Genomic DNA, 24,374 nt, shown 5'->3' on the forward strand with positions numbered 1-24,374 from the left:
GGCCCGTCCGCCGGCCTGGGCCAATCCAAGGCGCTGGGCGGGGACAGCCCACCGGCCTGGGCCAATCGGGGGCGCGGGGCGGGGCCGAGGGTAAGGCTCCGCCCCCGGGCCGGGACCCTGCGGCTTCCCAGACCCGGAGCCCGCCGCCGCCGCCGCGACCCCGCCGCGACCCCCACTGCCGCGCGCAACCCTCGGCGCGATGGACCCGGCGGTGGCCGCGCAGATGAGCGAGGCGGTGGCGGAGAAGGTGCTCCGGTACCGGCGGGACGAGTCAGGATGGAAGATTTGCCGGGAAGGCGTGAGTGAAGAGCTGGGCAGGAAGGGGTCGCGTGCTCCCCGGGGGGCTGGGGTCTCCCAAGACCCCAGGCTCCTCCTCTTCCTGCTCCTTTTTGGCTCCAGCATCCTGGAGCTGGATTGCGGGTGGGATCCCATTGAAGGTTGTTTCCTTAAAAAATACTGGGCCTGTTGTGCACCAATGACTTGGGGAGATTCCTATCTGTCCCCTTCACTGAGTGACTTGCCCAAGGTCACCTGGCTAGTAAATGGTGGTTAGGCTCCAGAGCCTGCGCTCATCACAGCAGGAACCGGTCTGCATTCCCAGGAGGGCGGTATGGGAATAGTTTCTGCTTCAGCGGGACTTCTGATTTTTAAGGAATTGACCAAAATTGCTTGAGGAGACAAATTGCATGATGGCTTCTAGGAGGAAAACCACTCAGAGCTCTTCGAATCAGCCAGTTAAGATCCCTTGCTCGATCGAGTTCTACTGTAGGACAGCTTTGCCCAGGACCAGTCCCTGCTCTGCGACACATGAGCCGGATCACCTTGGAGCATCACATCTCCTGAGGCTCCAGGCTTCTATAGAACAGGGGATTGGGTCAGGTGATCTCCCAGAGCCTTTCTAGCTCTAAATTGTACGATTCTGTGCCTTTTGACAGAATGGAGTTTCAGTTTCCTGGAGGCCATCTATGGAGTTTCCAGGGAACCTGTAAGTGCATGCCTTGTCAAAGACTGTCAGAGGTGCCACACCCTTCGTGATATCTCTGCGGGTTTGCTTCCTAAAATAATTCCACTCTGCCCTAGCACCCTGGAACTCTCTTGCCAGTTATCTTCCAGAAAAGCTTCTGTTTTTACCTAAATCATTTCCAGCAAACTGTATCTTGTGAAAGCTTATGATCCATTTCTGCAGGTCTGAGGGGAGGTGGGCTGGTAGCTCTCAGCCCCTGATCTGCAAGGCTGTCCTAAAGAGCAGTGACAGATGTGACATCTAGTCCTTCTGAATAATCCCAGGATATAAAGCTTTGGTGGATACCTGGGATCACATTCCTTTTGTGCTCCAGGTACCGGGGAGAAGGCATTGTGAACTCGACACCAGAGAAAGTGTGGGGCTGCATAAAGCCGCTTGCTGGGACCCTGCGAGACAAGTGGGATGAGAATGTGAGCAGCTTTGAAATTATCGAAAGCATCACTGATGTAAGTCTTTTCAAGCACTGCTACCCTGGCAGTAACCTGACGTTGTCCCTCTGGAGGGGGTCAGTGACACCTTTTGACAAGGGGAGGACCCTGTACGCCCCTGGTACCCAGCAAACACGGGCTGCCCACTGCTTGCAACACTCAAGGCCAGCCCTGGCCCGGGTACAGGTGGGAAACAGTGTGAACAGATAGGTGGGGAAGCCCTAAGCAGAGCTCTAAGAACATAGCAGGTGCTGATGAAGGAGCGCAGCGTGAATGTGGGCTCCCAGATGAGGTTGCTAAAGCAATGCCTGGATTTGACTCATCAGCTCAGGTTTGAGATATTGCCCCGTGATGGGGCCGTGATAATGAATCCAGAGTTCCAGCTGGAGTCTGGATTCTCTGCCAGCTGTGGGACTAGGCCAGGTGGCAGCCCTGGATTATAGCTTCTCCATTGGTACAACGGGTGTCATCTCAGCTAGCACTGCCTGATAGAACTTTCCGAAGTGATGGAAATGCTCTGCAACAACCCTGTCCACTACAGTAGCCACTAGCCCCATGTGGCCACAGAGCATTTAAAAGGTGACTAGTTTAAAGAAATGAATTGTTACTTTTATTTATTTTTCATTACTCTCAGTGTAAATTTAAATAGCCACATGGAGCTAGTAGCTACCATATGAGCACAATTCTAGGTGCTTCTGTCTAAAGAACATTAAGCATTAGGAACTTGTAGCATTAAGAACCCACCTCATTTTGATTACAGAAGTCAAGAAGGAAAAAAAAAGTCTTAGCCAAAACTAGTAACAAGGTTACCTTGGGGAGATGTTGCCAACCTGCTTGATTTTGACATCTGTAAATGTGACGCCCTCTTGTGTGTATACACAGATGGTGTTGTGAAACTTGAGGCCATAGTTCTGTTCTGGTCAATCTGGAGGAAACGGGTGTTCTTAGCGTGGACCGAAATTCACATTTCAGTTCACTGTCAAGAGTTTATGTGGGTGTTCCCTGAAGGGTGGGGTCACATACCCCTGGAACACAAAGGATATAGGAGAAAGCTGATATTAAACGGCACATGGTGATGGCACCCCAACTCATTTGGGTTTTTTCAGTTCCTTTGATAGCTTGAAGGGGAGAATTTCAGTTAGGTGCTAATGTGCCTGTGACACCCATTTAACACTTGCTAATCATCTCCTTTATGACAAAACTGGCCCGCCTGCCTCAACCTCAGAATCAGAATTAGGATCCAACAATCCTTTGTATGGCTATTTTGCAGTTGCCTTTATGCCAAGTAATACTTTTTTTTCCCCCACTTCAGATAGTTAAGTAGTTTTCTTTTAAAATAAATTTATTCAAGAACATTTAGTTAACAGTATTAAGTGAATAACAACATAGAGGCTACCAGAAAGAGTAAAAAATTATTGTGAAGACAATATACAAAAAATTCTATGCAAATGCTTTGAGTTGAGAAACCATGGGCTAGCGCCCTTTATATCATAACACAAATGTAGGGACCGAATGACCCTATATGGAGTTTTCTTGAAGGTAACAGTGGCTGCATTTCTGTAGCTAGTTAGACTTTTTGTCTTGATCCAGTGAGTGGGGAGCCGTGAGGGAGAGTGCAGAGCCTAGGGACCTAGCTCTGAGAGGGGTCCTGCTCTCCCAGAATGATGACAGTGATGGGTTTTGTGCTGCACGATGAGAGCATTTCAGTTGGACCCCATGGGGAAGGAAACATTTTCACGGAGGGAGAGAGAGTCTAGAGTGCTGGCTGGTACCTCCCAATCTCCAGGCTCCTGTTAGTGAGCCCCCAGTCTTCACTATTATATATTAATATATATATATATTAATATATTTTACATCTCTCAATGAGAGGAATGGGAAGTCTTTTCTCAAATTAATTGCTGTGCCCATGAAAAGATAGGATTTACTGCTAGATAGGATTTACTGCTGGCACCTGGCTGGCTTGGTCAGTGGAGCAGATGACTGGATCTTGGGGTTGTAGGTTCAAGCCCCACGTTGTTGGTCAGAGATGGCTAAGAAATGAAATCTTTAAAGAAAAGAAAGAGAGCCTTCAGTGGACAGTTACTGAAAAGAGAGGAAGGCAGGGATCCCTGGGTGGCGCAGCGGTTTAGCGCCTGCCTTTGGCCCAGGGCGCGATCCTGGAGACCCGGGATCGAATCCCACGTCGGGCTCCCAGTGCATGGAGCCTGCTTCTCCCTCTGCCTGTGTCTCTGCCTCTCTCTCTCTCTGTGTGTGACTATCATAAATAAATAAAAATTTAAAAAGAAAAAAAAAAGAGAGGAAGGCAGGCTGCTGGTGAGCTCAGGTTCTTGAAAAGCAGAGAAGCCACCGAGTGCTTCTTTGCCACTCAGGGAAGTGGCGGGAATGCAGAGGAGGAGCCCTCTCTCACAGATCGAAGATCGGTGTTTATCAGCCTGATTATGAGAAATCTCAAATACTCGAATTCTAAGATAGATGACAGGTGAACAGCAGGATAGGTGAGACACAGAGCTGTATGCCAGTTCGTGGGTTTATCCCACATTGCCACTTTTGGCATTCTTAGCAATACTGTAAATGCTCCTTCAGGAAAGATGCCTCCTGCAGCAGGAATCAGGATGAGTTACTAAAAAAATTTTTTTAAAAGATCATTTCTGCCATTCCTGCTGCAAATGATGAGAATTCAGAAAAGGCAGACTGCCTTGTTTCTAACCGCAAGTTTTGGCCTTTAAAAAGAATGAGGGGAATGGGGCGCCTGGGGGACTCAGTGGGTTAAGCGTCTGACTTCAGCTCAAGTCATAATCCTGGGGTCCCTGCTCAGCGGGGAATCTGCTTTTCCTTTTCCTTCTGCCTCTTCTCTTTGCTTGCGCTCTCTCTCTCTCTCTCTCTGAAATGAATAAATAAAATGTAAAAAAAAAAAAGTCTTTATAAAAAAAGAAGGAAGAACATGGAATTCTAACTCCAGCATGCCATGTCTTGCTTAACTATTGGAATCAGCAACCTCACGTGTCCCTTTGTGCCCTGGGGACTTTGCACCCAGGAGCAGCACCTGTTAAGAAGATTCCAGATGGGTAGGGTATGCTGTACATTTGTCTCAAGAGCTTACAGGAAAAAAAAAAAGCTTGCAGGAAGGCAAGCCTGTTCTCAGGCTGGTGTTTTTAGGAAGAACATGGGAAGGCTGTCATCTGAAAAGGAATTCCTAGTGCCCCGAGGGATGGCATGCCCACCCTGAAGACTGAAACCCTGAGGGCAGAGGTTCCCCAGTCTTAAAACCCAAGAGAGAAGACAGGGAAAGACCTTCCCGGTCACTTCTTACCTGCTGCGTACCGCAGAGTGCTCTATCCCATCCTACACCTGACCTGTTCTCTACCATTCCCTGAGATGGCAGGGGCCCTGCTAGAGAAGGGGATTGGTGGGTATGGGTGGGTTTGGGGCGACTTTGCCTTCCAAGTGGGACTGTGGGCTGGTGGGGTATTCTGAGAATGGGGTGAGGGTCACAGGGTGCTCCCTCCAGGGCCAGGCCTGGGGGACCAGGATGTCCAGGCACCACGCTGAAGGAGGCACTTGCACTGAGGGCCAGACCACTGGGTTCCTAGCCTCTGGCTGGGGGACGGAAGCAGGGAGACCTCCGACTGGCAGCTGGACCCCTCTGTGCTTTGACAGATGCTGTGCGTGAGCAGAACCGCCACCCCCTCGGCTGCCATGAAGCTCATTTCCCCCAGAGACTTTGTGGACTTGGTGCTAGTCAAGAAGTATGAGGACGGGACGCTCAGTTCCAATGGTGAGTGACAGCTGGGTGGCCATCAGGCCTTCGTGGGACGTCCCAGCAGCTCACAGCCTGGGTGCCTTGTCTCCGGACTTTGTGTCATCAGGTTCAGAGGTCGTGTGCATGGAGGGCCGAGGTGAGAGGGAGACGGGCTAGGAAGTGTATAGTGAAGGCACAGATACGGCCGGCGCCCCTGGTCCTGCTGGGGCTCCCAGTCTACACTGTAGATGTGCAGGGGTGTGGGGCTGCCCCCTGCCTCCCAGTGAGGAACACGGGTGTGTCCTGCACCGGGCCTATCCCACTGCCCCCCAAAAGCTGCAGCCGCTGCCACTACACAGGATCTTCACACGGGGCCAAGGTGGTGGAGTAGACGGGGTGCCTCTCTCCCACGCCTGAGCTTTCCCTTGTGCAATGTTCTTTTCCCTAAGATGCCCGCAGGCTTGGGGAAGCTGTGAATGTGTGCGCGTGCGTGTGAGTGTACCCATGTACGTGTGTGCCTATGTGAGGGTGTGGGTTTGTATGTCTGTCTGTGAGCCTGAGTGTGTGTGAGTGTAAGGGACAGTGGGGTGCAGGGAAGGGGCTTGGGACCCCCACATTGACTCGGGCTCCAGGCGAGGGGCTCTGCGTGCCCCGGGGGCGAGGTCGTAGCTCGCTGACCCTTCGGCTCTGTCTTCCAGCTGTCAACGTGGAACACCCGTTATGTCCTCCGAAGCCAGGTTACGTGAGAGGCTTTAACCACCCTTGTGGGTGCTTCTGTGAGCCTCTGCCGGGGTAAGGATAATCTCCTGGATTGAATTAACACGCCCAGACCTACCCATCGCTTAATTGCACACCTGCTCAATGGGTCCGTTAATTACAATCTGCAGTAACAAACGGAGCGCCGTTCCGTACACAGCAGGGACGCGGTGTGCCGAAGCGCCAGGCACAGGAGAAGGAATTGTGGGAGGCCTTGTTCCATTTTCAGTGTGGGGCTCCTCCCTCCAGCCCCATAAGGCAGGCTGGGCAAATGTCACGGTCCCATTTAGCAGATGAGAAAACAGGCTCAGGGAGGTCGTGGGAGCTGTTGCAGGTCAGAGGCTGGCAGTGCAGGGCCGCAGGGCCAGGTCCTCGCTTCCGTGCTCCTCGAGCTCTAGCCACCAGCCCGCTCCATCCCTCTCCAGGCCTCAGTGCCCTGTGTCTGTGCAGTTGGGATGAGGCCAGGGCTTTAAAGGGTCTCTGCGTCTAGGCCCTTGACCTATGTGAGGGGCGGGTGCAGTGCTGGATGGGGCTCCTGACAGGGAATCAGGGTCCCAGCTTTTTCCTGCCAGGGTGGGTGCTCCTCGGCAGCCCTGGCGCTTGACCCAGCTCTGCTCCTCTTTCCCCAGGGAGCCCAACAAGACCAAGCTGGTCACGTTCTTCCAGACTGACCTCAGCGGCTACCTCCCGCAGAGTGTGGTGGACTCCTTCTTCCCCCGCAGCATGGCTGGTTTCTACACCAACCTGGAGAAAGCAGTGAAGAGGCTTTATGACTGATGTCCTCACCTGCTGGCCGAGAACTCCAGAGACTCCCCACAGAGCTCCTCTTGTTCGGGTTCTGGAGGGCTCGAGGGCCAGTGTTCACCCTTCAGAACCCGCTTGGGAGCAGCTCATCTCCAAGAAGCCAGCCAGAGTGGCCCCTGCCACCCTGCTCCTCCTCCCACTCGGGGCTGGTTTGGGGGTACTGCTCCAGGGCCCTGTTTGCTGGCTGTCCACACCCCAGCTTGGGCCAGCAGACGCCAGCAGATGAGCCTCTTTGTGCGAGTCCCTGCCAGAGACTACCTGCCGCTGCTCCCCCGCCATCCCTGCCCTCCTTTGTCAGAGTCACCATTGATGCTGAAAACCGAGCTCTGCTGCCTTTTTAGCACCCGGGGCTTTCCCACCTATGCCACTGACCTCGTATCTATTTTTCTGCACCAGATTCTCCCCTCTTCAAAAGGTAATGACTTGGAAAATATTGTTTTAACAAATGGGATAAGCATTAAGGAAAAAATACATTCAATATGTCTTTGGTTGTAACTTCCATTTGAATCAGTGGTTTCCTCTCTTTTTCCCCCAAGTTAAATTAAACTCCTACATCCCCAGCATAACCAGGTAGTCTGCATCTGCCACAAGCCAACTCTGCCGCCTTGGGGCAGGTGCTCTCTGGATTGATTGTCAGCAGGAAGGAAGAGAGACCACATCCCTCCAGTGCTCCCTGGAGTCCTCACTCTGGGCTCTGCTCTGAGACTGTGCCTCCCTGCACCGGCCTTGCTCACCATGTGGCTCATCAGAACTGGGGAGCACGGTCCTGCCACCTGGAAGGAGCCCCAGCAGCCACACGAGGTCCCTTCCCTCTCTCCAGTCAGGACCACACAGCCTGCTGGTGAGGAGCATCCCTGTGTCTGAGCAGAGTGTCCTCGTGTTGCAGTTACTGCTGTCTGTGGAAAATATCCACAGTCCTCCATGTGGAAGACCTCCCCCGGGTGCGAAGTAGCTCGCTTCCCCACCTTTGAGTCCTGGGGTGGCTATTTCCTCCATGCGCCGAAGCCTGAGCAGGCTTTAAACCAGGAAGGCTCTGTGTCAAGGGGTTAGAAAGCCCCCTCCTCTCTGGGTTGTAATGTGACTACAGATCCCACAGCCATGCCATTATTGGGATCATCCAGCTAACTTCTCATTGAGAAAGCTTCATCAGACTCTTGAATTTATTTAGATTTCACCATGCCAAGCACCAGCTCAGGAGACCCCAGAAGGCAGTGGTCTCACCAAGACAGGGTGGCACGAGTAGCCCCGTGTTGCAAGATGGAGACCATCCTCCCAAGGACATTTGTCACAGGCTCCATCGTGTGTACGGCCCACCCGCTGACATCAGGTTGAACAGCGGCACTGGACGAGGAGTCAGAAAACAGGCACCTGATCCCATGCCTGCTTCTCAGAATTTCTGTTCCCTGAGCAGTGACTTCACATCCCTGTGCTTTGACTTCCTGTCTTTATAGGACAATGTAGCATCGTGAATAGCAGTCCCCATGTACTCTGCTGCTTAAGCGTCCATGCAGGTGAAATAATGCATGGACTGTTAGAACACTGCACAGAGCCAAGAACTGGGGCCGCCCGAGAGCTCCATGACCACAGAGTGATAAAATGGGTCAGTGATCCTGAGCTGTGATGCTTGCTGTGTTTGGGGATGAGTGGAAACTGCAGAGGCGCTGTTCTGTACCATCTGTCAAGGAGAGCCCAGCCTCCCATGTAAATGCCACCACCATGAAGTGCAAATGGATGAGCTCTTGTTTTAAGACCTTGCTGATTCTTGGACTGAAGATCTGCCCCCTGCCCCAGCCTGGAAACAGGAAATCTGACCAGTGGTGGCATCCCGAGTGGCCCTCTTTGAGCTGGGGGACAGGGGGCACCTTCCAAGGCAGAAGGCAGGACTGGAAGGGCTGCAGGCTCAGCCACAGCTGTGCCCTAATCCTGAGACAAGCCTGCCCAGCCCTGTGCAGGAGGCCTTCTCTGGGTCCCTGGCCCATGGCCAGTGCTGTGCTCTTGCCTGTTACCACCTCCCAGTCCTGACAGGGCCACTTCCTCCTCCCTAGGCTGGTCCACATGCATGACTTGGCTGCTTGCCCGGCAGTTGCCTGATGATTAGAGATGTCACTATGTGATATGGGGGGGCCATGGGTTTGCCTCTGGTCCCCTTGGCCCTGCCAGCCAGCCCTGGGAGCACATGGTAAGATCCTGTGAAGTGCATGTAGAACTGGGTCATGCCTTCCTGCTGGATCGTGTTAACCTCCAGTGTTTATTAAACCTGAAGAACGGGTCCATGTGGTGTTTCAGTCCGTGTCTCTGTCTAGGGCTTGACGAAATTTAGAAGGGGATGCAAAAGGCAGCAGACAGGACACACGACTACTCTAAGCCTGCTGCTTCTTGGATGGATGGAGCTGCGAGCTAACGCCTACTGCAGTGAGGTCACCAAGGCACTTGTGTGGGGAGGAGGCCCCAGTGGCTCTTCTACAAGCTCACTGCCAGGAAACAGTCTTTGCTTCCTATGGGCCCTGGAGAAGCCACCAGATTACACTGACAGGGCCCTGGTGCTCCTGACCTAGGAATAACCCGTTTTCGTGTGGTCTGCACTCCACCATAGTCTCGGGGCTGGGGCAGGGCTAGAACGCTGCCCAGAGTCTACTCGGGGAGCTCTGGCTGCTCCTGATCCATGTCTTTGTCCGGAACGTGGTGATCGGGCATTAAGAGATGAGCAAACCAATTATCCCTTCAGTCAGGCACTGACGGTCTGTACCAAATCATAAGGAAAAAGGACTATTAAGTCCTCTGCATCATCATTCACCAGCTTGGACAAGTCACTGCTGTCTCCAGGTCTTGACGCCATCAGCAGTACAATGGCACAAAAGCACAGTCTGTAGACACCTACATGATTAGTAAAGACTGTCCACTGAACACCAACCCAGTGCTTGGTGTGTGGTAAGTCAATGGCAGCAATTTTAATCTTACTCTATCATACTGATGCTGGTCCATGAGGGCACGCCTGCCCATTCTTTGAGCTTTACCTGTACTCTTTGATCCCTTGCCCCACCACCAGGTACCACCCTTGCCTAGGATCATGTCTCCAACCCAACCAAACCAGCTTTGCCAGTGTCTTGTGTGGCAGATCATGTTTTCGCAGAACAGCCCAGCGCTGTCTCCCCTTTCCTTCACCTGGGCCAGCCTTGACTGGCGGTACAGCAGAAGATGCCTTGTGGCTCCAAGGCAGGGCCATTAGAGGAGACAACTTCTACCTGGCTTTCACTGTGGGGGGACACTGCCCCTTGCACCCAGCTACCATATGAGGAAGCCGAGGCTGCCTGTGAGTGCTCGTGCTGACGTCCCCAGCTCAGTTCCCAACCAGCAGCCAACACCAACTGCCAGGATGTGTGAGAAAATGACCCTCCGGGTGGTTGCAAACCAGCATTCGTGTTGCTCTGGTGGATGCCCAGTAAACCAGCATCGCCTGTTCCTTCCATACCTGCCCACGTAGCAGATTCGTGAGAAAAATAAATGCTGCCTGGGGTGTGAATCATTACAGCGTTATAGGACTTGGAAAACACGCAAAGCAGGACGTGGATTTCATATGAAACTGTAATACATCCATTTTATTTACAGCACCACAGTATTAGGACTACGCTCTCTGTGCATAGTCTGTACGTTGTACCGGCCACCCCGGCATGACTCTGCCCTTCGTTTTGGGACGCCCTCTTGCTGGGTGGTGTCCCAGGAAGCTTGGACCAGGGCAGCAGGCACCACGAAGCACACCTCTGCTTTCCCCCATCCAGGTGGGGATGAGCAGCGACCCTGAGAATGAGCGGTTGTGAGGAGCTTTATGTTACTGGCTTTGGCGTCAGCACCGGTGCTCTACCTAGGCGTCTCCGGCGGCTGTAATCCCCTTGGACTGGAGGCCCTTCCTCCTAATGACCATCGTTATGGGTCCATCGGGCAACGTCTTGATGATGTTCCAGGCTTCAAACCGCGTGAGGCCCTGCATGGCCGTGCCGGCCAAGTGTAAGATTTCATCCCCTGGCTGGATTGTCTCACTCTGCTCCGAGGCTGCCCCTGAGAGGAGGAGGAAGAAGATGTTGGGTCACAAGGGTGGCAGGGGAACAAGGAGGGTTACCTCCTACCCTCAGTCTCTGGGGAGGCAGGACAGCTCCGGAGGGAACAGGGTGCCCATCCCTTGGGAACCTGGCAGTGGGTCTAGAATGAGGCATCTCATCAAATAGTGACCTTGAGGTTGGCACACCAGGCTCTAGCTCCATGGCCCTTGGGAAAGGTATAGCCTCTGTGTCCCCAGAGAAGGGAGGTTCTGGGCAGCCCCAAGCTCAGTTGAGGAGACTTCTGTGGGTCATAGAGGCCTTTGGGGAACTGACCCCCCTCCTCGGACACCAGCCCAACCCCTTCTATTCACATGCAGTCTCTTGCCTTCTGATGAGCTCGCCAGGCATTGGGCAGTGTGGGAAGGGGGCTGGTGAACCTTCGCAGTGCGCTGTCTCTGAACGGCCTGGAGAAGACCCCTGGGTCCATGTGAAGAGGACATAATCATATATGGCCCCCACTCATTCAAAGATGCTTGTGGGAAGAGTGTTATTTTATTGTTTCTATCGAAGGATTTTCTATCCATTTGATACAATGATATTCAGGAGTATGAATAGAAGCTAATAGTAATGAGAATGCAGAAGTGCTGGAGAATATCGGGCCCTTGTGTGTCTCAGGTGATCTGCTAACACTGTTTGGGTGGTAGTAGTCCCCTTTCACCTGTGAGGACCCCGAGGATGCAGGTAACCAGCTGAGCTTCAGAGCTGCTAGGTATTGTGGCCCAGGTTTGAACCCAGACTCTCCGCCCCAGAGTCCCCATCTCCTTGCAGCTGGTAGGCCCAGCCCAGTGTCCGCAGATGGGCCTGGGCTGCTAAGTAGAGGCCTGTCCAGGATCATGCTGCTGTTAGGAGCACAGCTCCTAACACCAGAACCCTGGCCTCTGGACTTTGAGCCACATGCTGAGCCCAAGTCCACCTTCAAAAGTTAAACTGTCTTTCCCAGAGTTGGAATAAACACGGATTCCTGGAGACTCCCCTCCCCACAGTGAGCCTCCGTGCACCCGGGGCACAGACACACCCCACACCTCTGTGTGGATGAGGAGCCTCCGGCCCCAGAGACAGCAGTCACTCAGTAAGTGAGAGGCTGAGCTGGAACCCAGGGCCTAGGCTCCTGCTCTGTGCTCTCTCTGTGCACATGTCCCTGTTTTGTGTTTTGCTCCAGCCTGAGAAGCTGGGAAGAGCCTGGGTGGTTCTCTGTGGGAGCTGCAGGCCGTTCACAATGTTCGAGGGAAAACCCGAGTGACCCCCACTTTAGGCCGGCTTGCACCTCAGCCCACAATGAACAAAATGTCAGAGTTTTGAATAAAGGGAGCTGACCGGTCCAGGATCAGGGGGAGGGGAGTGAGGCCGAGTGTGTACAAGTGGAAAGTCAGACTCCATCCTTATTTTAAACTTTGATATTTTGTTCCTTATGGATTTTTTCATTAATTTTAATTTTTAGAAATATCGCACTGAGGCCACCTGGGTGGCTCAGGGGTTGAACATCTGCCTTTGGCTCAGGTCGCAATCCCGGGGTCCTGGGATCGAGTCCCAGATCGGGCTCCCACAGGGAGCCTGCTTCTCCCTCTGCCTGTGTCTCTGCTTCTTCTGTCTCATGAATCAGCAACTAAAATCTTTAAAAAATAATTAAGAAATTAAAAATAAAAATAACACACTGAAATAAGCTATCACGGGTGTGGGGGTCCCTGCAGGGCTGTGCCCTGGGCTGTGCCTCTCGGATCTCGGCCTAGTCCCTGCTGGGCGGGCCTGCCAGGCTGAATCAAGCCCAGGGCTCTGTCATGAGGACCCAGAGAAATAGAAGGGGTAAGGGGCTGTCCCGAGCCGAGGAGAACCGGTAAAAAGAGCTGAATCCAGTCCCCAAGTGGCCCCCTGCCTGGCCAGCAGGCGCCTAGCAGCCTTGCAGGGGCCCGGCCCAACACTCGCAGCAGGAGAGAACGCAAGGAGCCGACACACACCCACCTTTGAAAATCCTGTTAATGGTGAGAGGCTTGTCCCCGAGCAAGGAGCCCTTCCCACCTTCCAGGCTGAAGCCCAGGCCCGCAGAGGTCTTCTCCAGTGTCACCGTGTGTACCGTGGCCTCTGCTGCAGGGGAAGCACAGGGCCAGGTGAGGGGTGCCCTCCGCGCCAGCCCACAGACGCCTGGGCCTCGTGCCCGCTGGATCTGCAGCCCCGCCCGGGCCCGCACGCCTGTGAGCACAGACACACCCCCAGCAGTGTCCCGGGCCGGCCGCACATCATGGAGCAGCCCCAGCAGTACTGGCCCCACGTGGCCAAGGGCAACGTGACCCACGGGGCTCCCACCGAGCTCGGGGCACTTACTGGGATCTACAGAAACATCGCTGGCCACCGAGGCTGAGGCCGTAGAGTCCGTGGAGGAGTTCAGGTCGGGCGCAGCCTCCAGAGCCGGCTTCCGCGTGACGATCACGGCTTGCCTGGGGTCCCGAGCTTGGCGGAGGATGGCCAGGGCATCGTTGTGTGTGGCCCCTTTGAGGGACTTGCCGTTGATGGACAGAACCTCATTGCCCTTCTGAATAGTCCCCTCCTGGGAGGCCAGCCCGTTGGGAAACACTCTATGAACCTGAACAAACCAAAGGAAGTCAAGAGCCAGGAATCACCCAGCATCAGGTCCAGGTTCTTGCTGGAGGAGGATCCAAACCAGTTAGTCAAACCTGAAGGATTCTTAGCGAGAAGAAAATACAAGTTATGTCTCAGATCAGGGCTGCTGGCACAGGGCCTCCCTCATCCACCACCCAGACCAGGGATCGCTAGCCTAATGGCCAGACTGGTCCTCAGAACCCTTCCTAACATGATGCCCTAGCCAATTGCCACAATCTTAGTTCACCACAATCTTAGTTCACAATCCCAGTTCAAATCTTCCCCCTTACCTGCTCTGCGGCAGCATTTCCCAGGGTGGTTTTTCGGAAGCACTGATTCTGTGTCACATTAATAGGTGTATAAGAAAAGGTTTCTAAGGTCTAAGTAAGTTAAGAATGCTGGATGAAACAAAAGTTCTGAAAACATCTACAGCTTGTTTAAAAAGGTATTAGAGACTCTACGAAGCAAATTTGCATGATGCTTCTGTAAGAACAGGCCATGGGATCCCCAAAAGTGTTTCAGCCAAGAATCCTTTTTTCCAGGCAGAATTTTCAAGCCCCCATCTTCCACAGGATGCTTCTTTTTTTTTTTTTTTTTTTTTTTTGAGAAACGCTATCCTAGTAAGTCTGGGCATTTTAAAATTTCCCTAGAAATTCTGATCCAGGGATCCCTGGGTGGCGCAGCGGTTTAGCGCCTGCCTTTGGCCCAGGGCGCGACCTGGAGACCCGGGATCGAATCCCACATCGGGCTCCCGGTGCATGGAGCCTGCTTCTCCCTCTGCCTGTGTCTCTGCCTCTCTCTCTCTCTCTGTATGATTATCATAAATAAATAAAAATTAAAAAAAAAAAAAAGAGAAATTCTGATCCAGTTAAAAGAGGCCACACCTTCTGGTCCTCTTTTTGCAAAATAGACGGTTTTTTAAAAAAAAAGAAAACCTCATGTCTTTCCATCTGCATCTTTAATGAGGTAAATTCTAATGTGCATAATTAAGAGGATTGCATGAGAGCATGCACAGGCTATTACTGAAATGTGGTACATCATCATGGAAACCAGGCTGTCTGTTTCTCTAAGTTGTTTTGATGTCCAAAAAAATTCTGTGATATGGTCAGAGATGAGGATCCCCAGGCTCTGTACAAGACCCAAGTATGAAGCAGAAGCTCTGCTGGCCATCTCAGATCCCACCTCTATAGATAAAGCATAAATAGCACTAAGTACCCTGCCCACCCCCCACTGTCAGTCATGGGAAGATGGGTTTAGACAAACCAGTGAGGGCCCAGCGTGGGCCTCGGTCTTGGACAGTGCTCAACATTAGTTTTCTTTTAATGACTTGGGAGTGTTCATATGCAGAAGGAGAAAGAGGAAGTTTGGTGCATATGCCTGGCTGATGTGCACTGCTTCCTCCTGGGGTTTGAGTGGCTGCAGTGTCTCAGGGGAGCTATCAAATAGGGTGGAGAGAAGTCACCACTCAGGGCAAACCCAAAGATCCCTCGTACTATTCTCACAGGCCAGCTCTCTTCAAACAGAAAGTCAATGATCAGGAGCCTCTTTATAATCATACCCTGCTGTGTGCTTAGTGACAGAAATAGATCCTGAGTGGTTTTGTGTATCTGTGTGTAGGGGAGGTTTTTTTTGTTTTTTGGGTGTGTGTGTGTGTGTGTGTGTGTGTGTGTGTGTGGAGAGAGAGAGAGAGAGAGAGAGAGAGAGAGAGCCTGCTTGCAGAGAAGGAAGTCACTGCTCTGAATTGACCAATAGGAATGGGCCAAGTCACCTGCCTGGCGGTGTGGTGTATTTAATCCTGGCTGATGATGAACTGCAGGGTTTATTTTTAGCTGGGCAAGGAAATTCATGTGAGTCCACATAAAGAGTGCACTGAGACAACACAGCCATTGATGAGGATGGTGCACCCAGCTTTGGAGAGACGGAGCGGCCATGTCTCAGCTCCATCCATGAGGATGGGACCACCAGAAAGCATCCAGGTCAGATAGGGTGAGCAGACAGGTGGGCTGCTGCCACTGCAGACCGTGTGGACCAAAAGAGGAAGAGGAGGAGGTGATGGGGAGCTGCCGCTTCCCCTCTCTGCCCCCAGGCTCCAGTTGATCCCCAAAGAACAGGGGCTGGACCACAAGATCTGAAGCCTCAGAGGGCAGTCTGTTCTGTGCTCTGTGAACTCATACAGGAACTGCTTCTTTCTGGCATGGCCCTAATGTCCCAACCCTCTGTCTCAGCCTTCCAGTGTCCAAGCTAACATCTCCACTTTCCAAGTGGGCAAAACCAGGAAAGCAGTCTCCTTTATAGGATCCACCTTCCCCAGGCACCTTTCTGTTCAGGTGAGGCCCCTCTGCATCCAGCATGCTGTGCTATGCCATCACCGCCCAGTTTTCAACTCCAGCTGTCCAGCCTCCCCTCAAGGCACCTGTGGTCATAAACCATCCTTGTCTAAATGTTTAGTAGCTAACAGGTTACCGGTCTCTTTTGTCCAAAACAAGAGACATTAAATAGAGCTTGCTTTGAATTTTTGTTGACTTGAAATTCACATAACATATGATGGACCATTTTAAAGTGTACTACTCGGTGACATTTAAGGAGTTTGAGTTTTTTTTAAATGTCCCTTCAGGGGCAGCCCTGGTGGCCCAGCAGTTTAGCGCTGCCTTCAGCCCGGGGTGTGATCCTGGAGACCGGGAATTGAGTCCCCCGTCAGGCTCCCTGGATGAAGCATACTTCTCCCTCTCCCTGTGTCTCTGTCTCTGTCTCTGTCTCTCTCTCTCCTCTCCTCTCCTCCCCTCTTTCTTATGAATAAATAAATAAAATCTTTTGAAAAAATAAATAAATGTCCCTTCAGACAAAACCTGCAGCTGTATAGGCCTTAGAGCTTTAACCCCCAGAACTTCTGATCCAGTAGTCCTGGTGTGAGGCTGAGACATCTGTAATTTTCTTTCTTTTTTTTAAGATTCTACAAGTGATTCAGATTTCTTTTGGCATATTCCAGTTGTTTGGGGTCTACAGAGACCTTGTTTGTTAAATTAAGGATCTCAAAGGGGGTAGAAAAGAGTTACATAGGTGATGTTACTATGCTTCTTATAAGAGATGGGTCCTGACAGCTCCCCTTTAAAATCCTGCCCAGTGGACTGGTGCCAGGCACTCCTCTGATCCCAACATGAGGCCCTTCCTGGCAGGGCCACTGTCTCTGGCTCTTGCACACCTGCAGGGCTGGGCCACTCACCGTGATCACCTTGTTTTCTAGATCGGCTCCTCCTGCCAGGCTGAACCCAAGGCCAGCCCCTTCCTCCTTGTGCAAGATGGTAACATGGATGCTGTCCAATTGCTGTGGAAGGAAACACATATATTAAAAACATTCACTGCGCCAGCCAGAGCAATTTAAGAAGCACTTTAACATCAGGCTGATTTGATCTCAAACCTCAGCGTGGCCACATGCCAAGTTATATCACTTCCTCAAACCTGTCCCACCATCTGGACTGAGAGGACTATGCTTTCTGGCGTCATAGGAAGTTCAGAAGAGAAAAAGCATGTGTAAAGTAACAGGTGCAGTTCTTTTCCTTCTCCGGCCACCCCGCACACACCCACGCTTGTCCAGATGAGGCTGGGTGCCACTAAGTCAGCTGGAAACCCAGCATGGTAGGTAACACAGCCCTGCCGTTTCCGTGCGGGGCAAGGTCAGCCTGTGGGACTTCAGAGGTCAGCGCTGTCCTGCAGAAGTTGGTTGCTCCTTCTATCTTCCTACTCTTCCAATGGGGCACAGCTGCACATGAAAGAGCCCAGCCAACTCCTGGCTGCAGCACACACATGCACCCACGCACACATGCATGTACACAAAAGCATATGCACACAGTGCTTCTCACCTGGAAGTGAGCTCTCATGGAGCCGAAACAATCCCTCTGTGCTGTCTGAAATCAGAGATGCTCTTTCTGATCTTGACCTGAGGCCTCAAGGTCAAATGCACATGAGGACCCAGGAAGATCACTTAAAGGAGCAAACTGAACAGACGTGAGACATTTAGGGTGATGGGAACTGCAGAGAACCAGGGAGCACGTCTCCTGTGCAAACGAACCTGCTGTTACCTAGTAAGGTAGACTCAGTGCTACTCGACTGTTCTCTTTCTTTCTTTCTTTCTTTCTTTCTTTCTTTCTTTCTTTTTTTTTTTTTTTGAAACATTTTATTTACTTATTCATAAGAGACACACAGAGAGAGGCAGAGACACAGGCAGAGGGAGAAGCAGGCTCCATGCTGGGAGCCTGATGTGGAACTTGATCCTGGGACTCCAGGATCACACCCTGAGCCAAAAGCAGGTGCTCAACCACTGAGCCACCCAGGTGCCCCATCGACTGTTCTCTTTCAACAAAGAGAGAAGCCAGATGGCCAGGTATCAATTCAGGTTTTATAATCTTTAGAACACAGTAATTTCAACAACCACCATGCAGACCAAATAAAATACACCCTCAGATCCTTGTGGCTGACGGGCTACCAGTTTGTACCTCACTGCCAGGGAATACCCTCATGTTGAAGAATTCACTTGCTCTGGCACCAGCAGAGCACCTGTCATGCCGCTGACTCTGGGATCCTTTGTTTGCAGTCCCCAAGACCCAGAGGGATGAAGGGACCACTCCACCCACCTCTACCCCAGCATTGGCCCAAATCTCTCCACTTTGACCCAAGTACCAGGTTACCTGCCCTGTAAGAGGCCCTCATCCAGCAGAAAAACAAATCATCTCCCAGTGACACCCTAGACAAGTTAGTTCTTTGTGTTGGACACAATACCTTTGACCCTGTTATTCAGTGTGAGGAAGCCCTGAGAGACAGGTCCTGGTGACGAGTGAATCGCAGCTCAGGGCATTTTGTTTTACTCAGGCTAAGCCGCACTCTTACCCTTGGGAATTTCAGCTATGATCCCTCCTTAATGCTTTCACCCCAGTCTGGAAGATTCTGGTGCCTTTGCAGATCTGAGACAACCCAGGAGGGGCAAGGCCTCGAGTCAATGCTCATCTGAGCTGAGCTGACTTCAGCTTTGCCTGGCCACTTCCTCTCCTCATATCTCGGGGTGTGCTCAGAAGCATATGGGAAGTAGGACTTTCACAATGACTTGAGTGAGATGGAGGGTGGTGGCTTGCAAGCCCTAGGATCAATCACTTCTCCCTGTGCAGGGGAAGTCTCTGGGGTGAGAACTTATAACCCAGGCTGCTTACAACAGCACGCTCCTGTGAAGCAAGCATCTCCCCGGACATGCATGCCAGGTTGGACAGGATTTGGAGAAAGAAAACCCTTGAGCCCCATCTTTCTCATGTACAAAATAGTTGAAAAGATGCAATAAGCCAACAATTAAAAGCACTATCTAAGCTACAGAGCTTCCTTTGAGTGGCGGGTCTTACTGTGGTCTGGTGAGGTAATGTCCACTTCCACGGGCAGGACCCTGGGGACTGCTTCTGCGTCCCCTCCAGCCACAGCTCACAGTACAGCCTTGGTCACTGTAAGTGCTTACAAAGGAAGCCTACCTTTAACGTTGCTTCATCTAGAACCTTCACTTCCTCGATGAGCTTCTTCAATTCATCGGAGCTCAGCAGTTTGATGACTGATTGGCCAGACTGAGGGGAGCAGTGGTCCCAGCTATCAGCTTCCGTGGGTTCACCGAGCCCCTCTGTGTACTCTCTCAGCTCTGAGAGGCTGTCATAGAGAAACAGCACATGGTACGAATCAGAATATTAAGAGGAGCCCACGGCCATTGTGGGATCACTGTTCTGGGCATGGGGCTAGGCACCAGTGTGCATTCTGTAATTTGATGCAACAAATCTGAGTAGATGCCGGCATCCCTCCACTAGAGCCATGAGGACACTGGGGCCTCCAGAGGGTGAATGCCTTGTCTGTGGTCACATGGCCACAAAATGCCCAGATCTGGGATTCACAATCACAGATCATGGTGTGTCTGCCTCCAGGTCGGGGTCTCCCAATGTCAGCACCTCACGCCAGAGTACAGCAGACGCTCTGGACAAGTCTGCACCAACACTGCTGTCAGGTCACAGCCATGGCACCCTGCACACACTCACCCCTGTGCTCCTTCGCTGCCGTCAACACCTGCGTATCCCCCCATTAGCACCTAATAACCACAAAGAGCGCCTGCGCAGCCCGCAACTGGCCTTCTTTTTTTCTTTGGAACTTATTTTGGTATTTGTAGCCAGTTTTTTTTTCCAGCTACACCTCGTATTTTGCAGGAAATTGTGGTTCAGCAAGAAGAAATTTTTCCTCCCTCTGATCGGCAGACTTTTACTGCCAACAGGTAAAGAGGTCCCGCGGCAGTAAATTCTAACCGTGAGCCTTGCAGTTCCAACTGGAAAACAGCTTCTCAGCCAGGAAGAGCCAGCTCCCGGGAAACCTCAGTGTGACAGGGCGCCTCTACCACTGACCGGCTCCCAGTGGCTACCCAGGGGTCGGTCTGGCTCTTGAGCCCCTGCTCTAGCTGTGTGTCTCAGAGCCACTCGTGTTTCTTCCCTGTTTGCAGGGGCTGGAACATGAAACATCAGGGTCTGTGGGTCTCAGCAGTGTAAGAATAAGAAACACAGCTGATAAAGACAGAGTTGTTCTGATTCAAGGCAGGACCTCACCCCACAGTGGGAGCCCCAGGGAACTGTGAGGAGCACCCCAGTTCTTTGGAGCAGGTTCTACCCACCTCCTAATCTCAACGGAAAGGCAAACTGAGGATGAGGAACCTGCTCGTGGTCAGGGAGTCAGCGCCAGAGCAGGAACCAGGCCCCTGATGTTCTAACGCCCCGTCCAGGGGCCTGAACCCACGTGCAGAGTTCTCGTGGATTCCTTCGGGAGTGGCGGCGGGGGAGAGCGGGGCATTATTCCTGGCTCCAGTCTGGTCTTCCTGAGCAGGAGCAGGACATGTCAGAGGTGCGTGTGTTTCCAAATCTCCATGAGCAACTCGCCAGGGACCTTCCTGCCACCCTCCCAGACCAGGTGTTGTGAAACTCCTCCTTCATATGGAAGGTGTAACACAGACGCACACATGCACACACGCCTGGGGAAGAATAAGCGAGTGACTCCTTAGGGTTCCCCAGATGTTGTTTCAAGGCTATGCACAGCCATGAAAGAAAGACAGACAAGAGAGAGCAGGAAGACAGGAAGGTGAAGGATATAGGGGCACACTCACTTGAGTGAGAAGCCCGTGTCCAAGGCTGTTTCTGCAGAGGTGTTCATGGCTGGGGTGTCACCGGCAGATGATGCAGGAGATCCCCCTTCTTTGGGGCTGCAGGGCGTCTGTCCCCAGGACATGGATGACGGGAGGCACAGCAAGGACTTCATGACAGCCGATGACACTTGGCTGCTGATGGAGTAGAGCTTACTGGCCTTCTCATCCAGTGGCTTCATCTCCCAGGACTGGGTGCGGGACAGGGGGAAGCTCCGCGCCCGTTGGCTCGGCATCTTGACAACGGGGCCCTGGGCTTCCTCTGTGTGTGTGGACAGCAGCCTTGAGAGAGGATCAGGGTCGGGGAGCAGGGTCTCCCGACTGGACTGCCGTCCTGGGAGAGGGGACCCCGACACTCCCAGCTCGCTGGTCTTGGAGGAGGTGAGGGTGCCCCGCGGCAGTGGCTCTGGCTCTGGCTGCTGCTGCTCCACGGTGTGGGGGGGCCCTCGCCCCGAGAGGCCAGGAACCTGTCCTCCGTCTTGCTCCCCTGGAGATTGTGCTGCCTCCCCCATAGAAGCCTGGAGACTCAGTCTCTGGGCTCCCCTGTTGGGCAGCTGCGCGGAGCCAAAGGTTTCAAAGGAGCTGATTCTCTGTTTGATGGAGGACGAGAAGGCTCGAGTGGGGGCCCCCGGGCGCTCCCTGGAAGCCGGTGCGGGCTTGGAGGACGAGGCCGTGTCAGGCAGCCGCCTGGGCTCCGCAGCACGCGTCCTCAAACTTTTCAAGCTCTGGCGAAACCAGGCTGGCTTGGGGGCCACAGGAGGACCCTTCTTCACACTGCTGCTGTCCGCTGACTTGTAAGCTTTGGAAGCACCGCTGGTGGCATCCAGCTTCGGCGGCGTCCCATCTGGGTGGCCCCGCAGCCCGTCTTCTCCACCCAGGCCGACGCTGGGCGGCAGCGACACGTGGCTGTGGTTCTCACTCATGATGGGGCTAAACAGGTTTTTGATGCAGTCGGAAATTCTAACCCAGGGGTCTTCGGCTGTGATGTCAAGGCTATAGTCCATCCGAGCCTGCCTCTTAAGGAGCGGGTGTTTGACTGGGGACGTTTGAGTCCCTGGGCAACAGAGACAAGGTCAAAGCTGAGCATTACACCTATATCCCCATTTCAAAGCTAAAGAGCAAGAAGCGTTCTGGGGGAGGAGACCAGTGCAGGTGCTGGGCGCTGGTTGGGTGAGCAACTAGCCCCCTTCCCTGGTGCCATTCCCTGCCTGCAATGCCCACAAGCAGCACGCCAGAACCAGAGTTCACTTCGCAGCATTTTAGAGCTGGAAGGGTTTGCAGAGAATGTCCAGGCCAATGTCTGGCATTTTACAACTGAGAAATCCAACATTCAGACAGGTAAGGGACTACCTGTTGGCCCAGACAGGGCACGGCCCACCATCTCCTGATTCTCACTGTCCTTTCCCTGCACTAAGTAGCCTGCCCGTGAGTCATCACAAATTTAAAAGCCAAAGCAATTTTCTTACCTTTTAAAACTTTTAGGGCAAAGGTCACAGATTGGTGGCCATATTTGCCGTGGCCCACCCATCTCATTAAAAAGCAACTTCAACGTGCTTGCCTTCAGATGGGGTGCACCCCAGCTCACCTCGGTCCTTAACCCCCTCCCTCGCTGGTTTGCATCTCTCATATTTGTGCATCCCCACTGGGAAAGTGAGGAGACTTTCTTATCCAGGGACAGAGGGAGGCTGGCCCTCACACAGCAAAGATACCAAGTGGACATGTGACCCTCCCATGGCCTCCAGGTCTGATCTTTCCCTGGTGAAGAGTTTGCTGCTCTGGGTTTGTGCTCGGGGTGGGCGCTTGATACCCAGCAGCAGCCCAGCATGAGAAGGACTGACCCCTGCTGGCCCCTGTCTCAGTGCCAGGCCTCAAGAGAAGCAAACCGTGAGAGTGTTAAGCCTCAAAGGTATGAGAGATGCTCCGCACAATCTGGAAGATCTGCATGGCTCTCTGCTAGGGGGGCCCAGGCCTCTCAGCCCAGCTCTGCATTTATCCATCGCTCTATTGCAAGGGGCTGTCATAAAGCACGGCAGTGAGGTTCTGCTGGCAAGCCCTTTGCACGCAGGGGTGAGGCGCTGTTGCAAGCAGAGCACCAAGGTATTCTCTGGGGTATTCCTCAACTGGGGTGACTAAGGGAAGGGAATGTGGAGACGGGGAGCCGGCATCAGTGGGACACCTGCTCTGGGTGAGACAGACCAGACGTTTCCACCCATAACGCCCTCTCCCAACCCTCCAGGGGCCACTCATGTGCTATTCATGTAGCGTTTCTGAAACAGGCACATATGGTTTGTAGCCTACAGGTTAGTTCTTCTGCAATACCCGGAGCTCCTTGATGGCCTGGACTGGTTGTCTCCTGTTTGTCCCTCCCTTTCTCCAGCAACTGGCACAGAGCCTGGTGAAGCAGCATTCAGTACATGCTGGGGTGCCATGTGATTTGCCACACTGTGCTGATGAGCGATAGAGGCTCAGAAAAGCAAAGAAGGCTACCCAGAGGAGAGAGTTGGGTGTCCCATGCCGGTCTTCCTGACCCCAAATCCTATGCCTTTTCTAGCAGGCCAGGACATAGTCATGTCTCAGCGATTGCAGGGTGCCATGTGAGCACACCCACCCTCACGGACGCAGCACCTACCAGGGAATGTGAAGCCGCATGCCCAGCCTGGGACATGCTGGACACCGTGTGCTAGAGTGCCGGCCACCCCCCACCCTGTCCTCCTCCTGTTGACTGTCCCCACCGAGCACCTCTGCAGCATCACCAGTCCAATTGGGGGTCCCCAGCCTGGCAGCACCCCCTGTCCTGCTGCCTGGGCACCTCAGGGCTCTTGTCTGCTCACCCACCCGAGTCCAGCTGCCCCGTCAGGCACAAGCGTCCATCCTCAGAGCAAACCCACATCCTTACCTCTTTCCTGGACCTTCACCGGGAAGGTCCTTCCTTCGGGAAGCCCGAACTGAAAGCCTACCTGGGCTGCCTCGTCTCCGTCCCGGCTCGGGCTCCGAGGAGGGCGCTGTGTGCGGGTCCACGGTGGGCCCTGGGCAGCAGGCGAGGGCGCGGGGGGCTCTCCCTGCCGTGTCTTCCTGCGGCAGCGGCAGCGGTGGTGGTGGCAGCCGTTCTCTGGCTTCCTGTGGTGTAAACAGGAAGCGAGACCATGTGAAAACGGTGGCCTGCCCCCGTGAGGGGCTCAGGCGCACTGGGGCTGGCACCGGAGAGCCCCCGCTGAGCTGCTCTCGTGCCGGGCCCCCCAGCAGCCCTGCCAAGGGGCCCCTTCGTCCCCAGCGTTGCCCGCTCACCCAGCACCCAGGGCGCCGTCTGCGTCCAGGAAGCCCACATCCAGAATGCACCTCCTCCTTGCCGAGCGTCAAGTCCCTAGGCCCTTTGTGACAGGGACAAGAAGCTCGGGGCGTGAAAGACGCTGGCCCCGCTCCGTGTACCGCTGCATCGGGGGGAAGCAGGGCCCCGGGATGGGAAGGAACAGCAGCTGCCTAATCTCCACTAACTTCAGGTTCAGACACTCAGAGCAAAATGTGGGTTGGCCGCTTTCTGCCCTGTCATCCATCAGGGATGTTTCGTAAGCATGCTCTGAGGATGACAGGCCCTGGGGTGCCCGTACTGTGGCTTCCCTCTGCTGCACCTGCCGTGGTGTGGTCAGTCCCTGGCAGATGTGTTCTCCCCACTGAACCCGGATGCGGTCTCAGGCCCCTTCCTGACCGGACTTGGACAAGCTGACCAGGCCCCCAGCACCCACCC

At 53.4% G+C, this 24,374-nt stretch overlaps 2 protein-coding genes across 4 annotated transcripts in view; one reads left to right on the plus strand and one right to left on the minus strand.

Annotated features, from left to right (window-relative positions):
- Nucleotides 1-116: 116 nt before the first annotated feature.
- Nucleotides 117-7,250, plus strand: STARD5 (StAR related lipid transfer domain containing 5). Its single transcript, XM_077874126.1, has 6 exons — nt 117-298; nt 936-985; nt 1,338-1,470; nt 5,110-5,227; nt 5,890-5,983; nt 6,577-7,250. The coding sequence occupies exons 1-6, from the start codon at nt 200-202 to the stop codon at nt 6,722-6,724; spliced, it is 642 nt and encodes a 213-aa protein (XP_077730252.1). The 5' UTR covers nt 117-199; the 3' UTR covers nt 6,725-7,250.
- Nucleotides 7,251-10,319: 3,069 nt separating this feature from the next.
- The window catches only part of IL16 (interleukin 16), a 101,966-nt gene continuing 87,911 nt past the window's right edge, over nt 10,320-24,374 (minus strand). For 2 of the 3 annotated variants that reach the window (XM_077874110.1, XM_077874112.1), the window contains exons 13-20: nt 23,590-23,749; nt 20,597-21,686; nt 18,942-19,110; nt 16,658-16,759; nt 13,162-13,420; nt 12,802-12,924; nt 11,171-11,262; nt 10,320-10,804 (exon numbers count right to left, since the gene is read on the minus strand). In XM_077874110.1, the coding sequence (XP_077730236.1) occupies nt 10,673-10,804; nt 11,171-11,262; nt 12,802-12,924; nt 13,162-13,420; nt 16,658-16,759; nt 18,942-19,110; nt 20,597-21,686; nt 23,590-23,749 (2,127 nt within the window). In that variant the 3' untranslated portion in view covers nt 10,320-10,672. The remainder of the gene's footprint in view (nt 10,805-11,170; nt 11,263-12,801; nt 12,925-13,161; nt 13,421-16,657; nt 16,760-18,941; nt 19,111-20,596; nt 21,687-23,589; nt 23,750-24,374) is intronic. The other variant, XM_077874111.1, reaches the window with a different exon arrangement.

The sequence above is a fragment of the Canis aureus genome, chromosome 2 (genome assembly GCF_053574225.1).
Source record: "Canis aureus isolate CA01 chromosome 2, VMU_Caureus_v.1.0, whole genome shotgun sequence".
Lineage (NCBI taxonomy): Eukaryota > Metazoa > Chordata > Mammalia > Carnivora > Canidae > Canis > Canis aureus.

Coding starts and splice junctions, on each gene's coding strand:
- STARD5 (XM_077874126.1), top strand. CDS start 200: ATGGACCCGGCGGTGGCCGCGCAGATGAGCGAGGCGGTGGCGGAGAAG. Junction 1,471..5,109: donor TTATCGAAAGCATCACTGAT/GTAAGTCTTTTC, acceptor GTGCTTTGACAG/ATGCTGTGCGTGAGCAGAAC. Junction 5,984..6,576: donor TTCTGTGAGCCTCTGCCGGG/GTAAGGATAATC, acceptor CTCTTTCCCCAG/GGAGCCCAACAAGACCAAGC.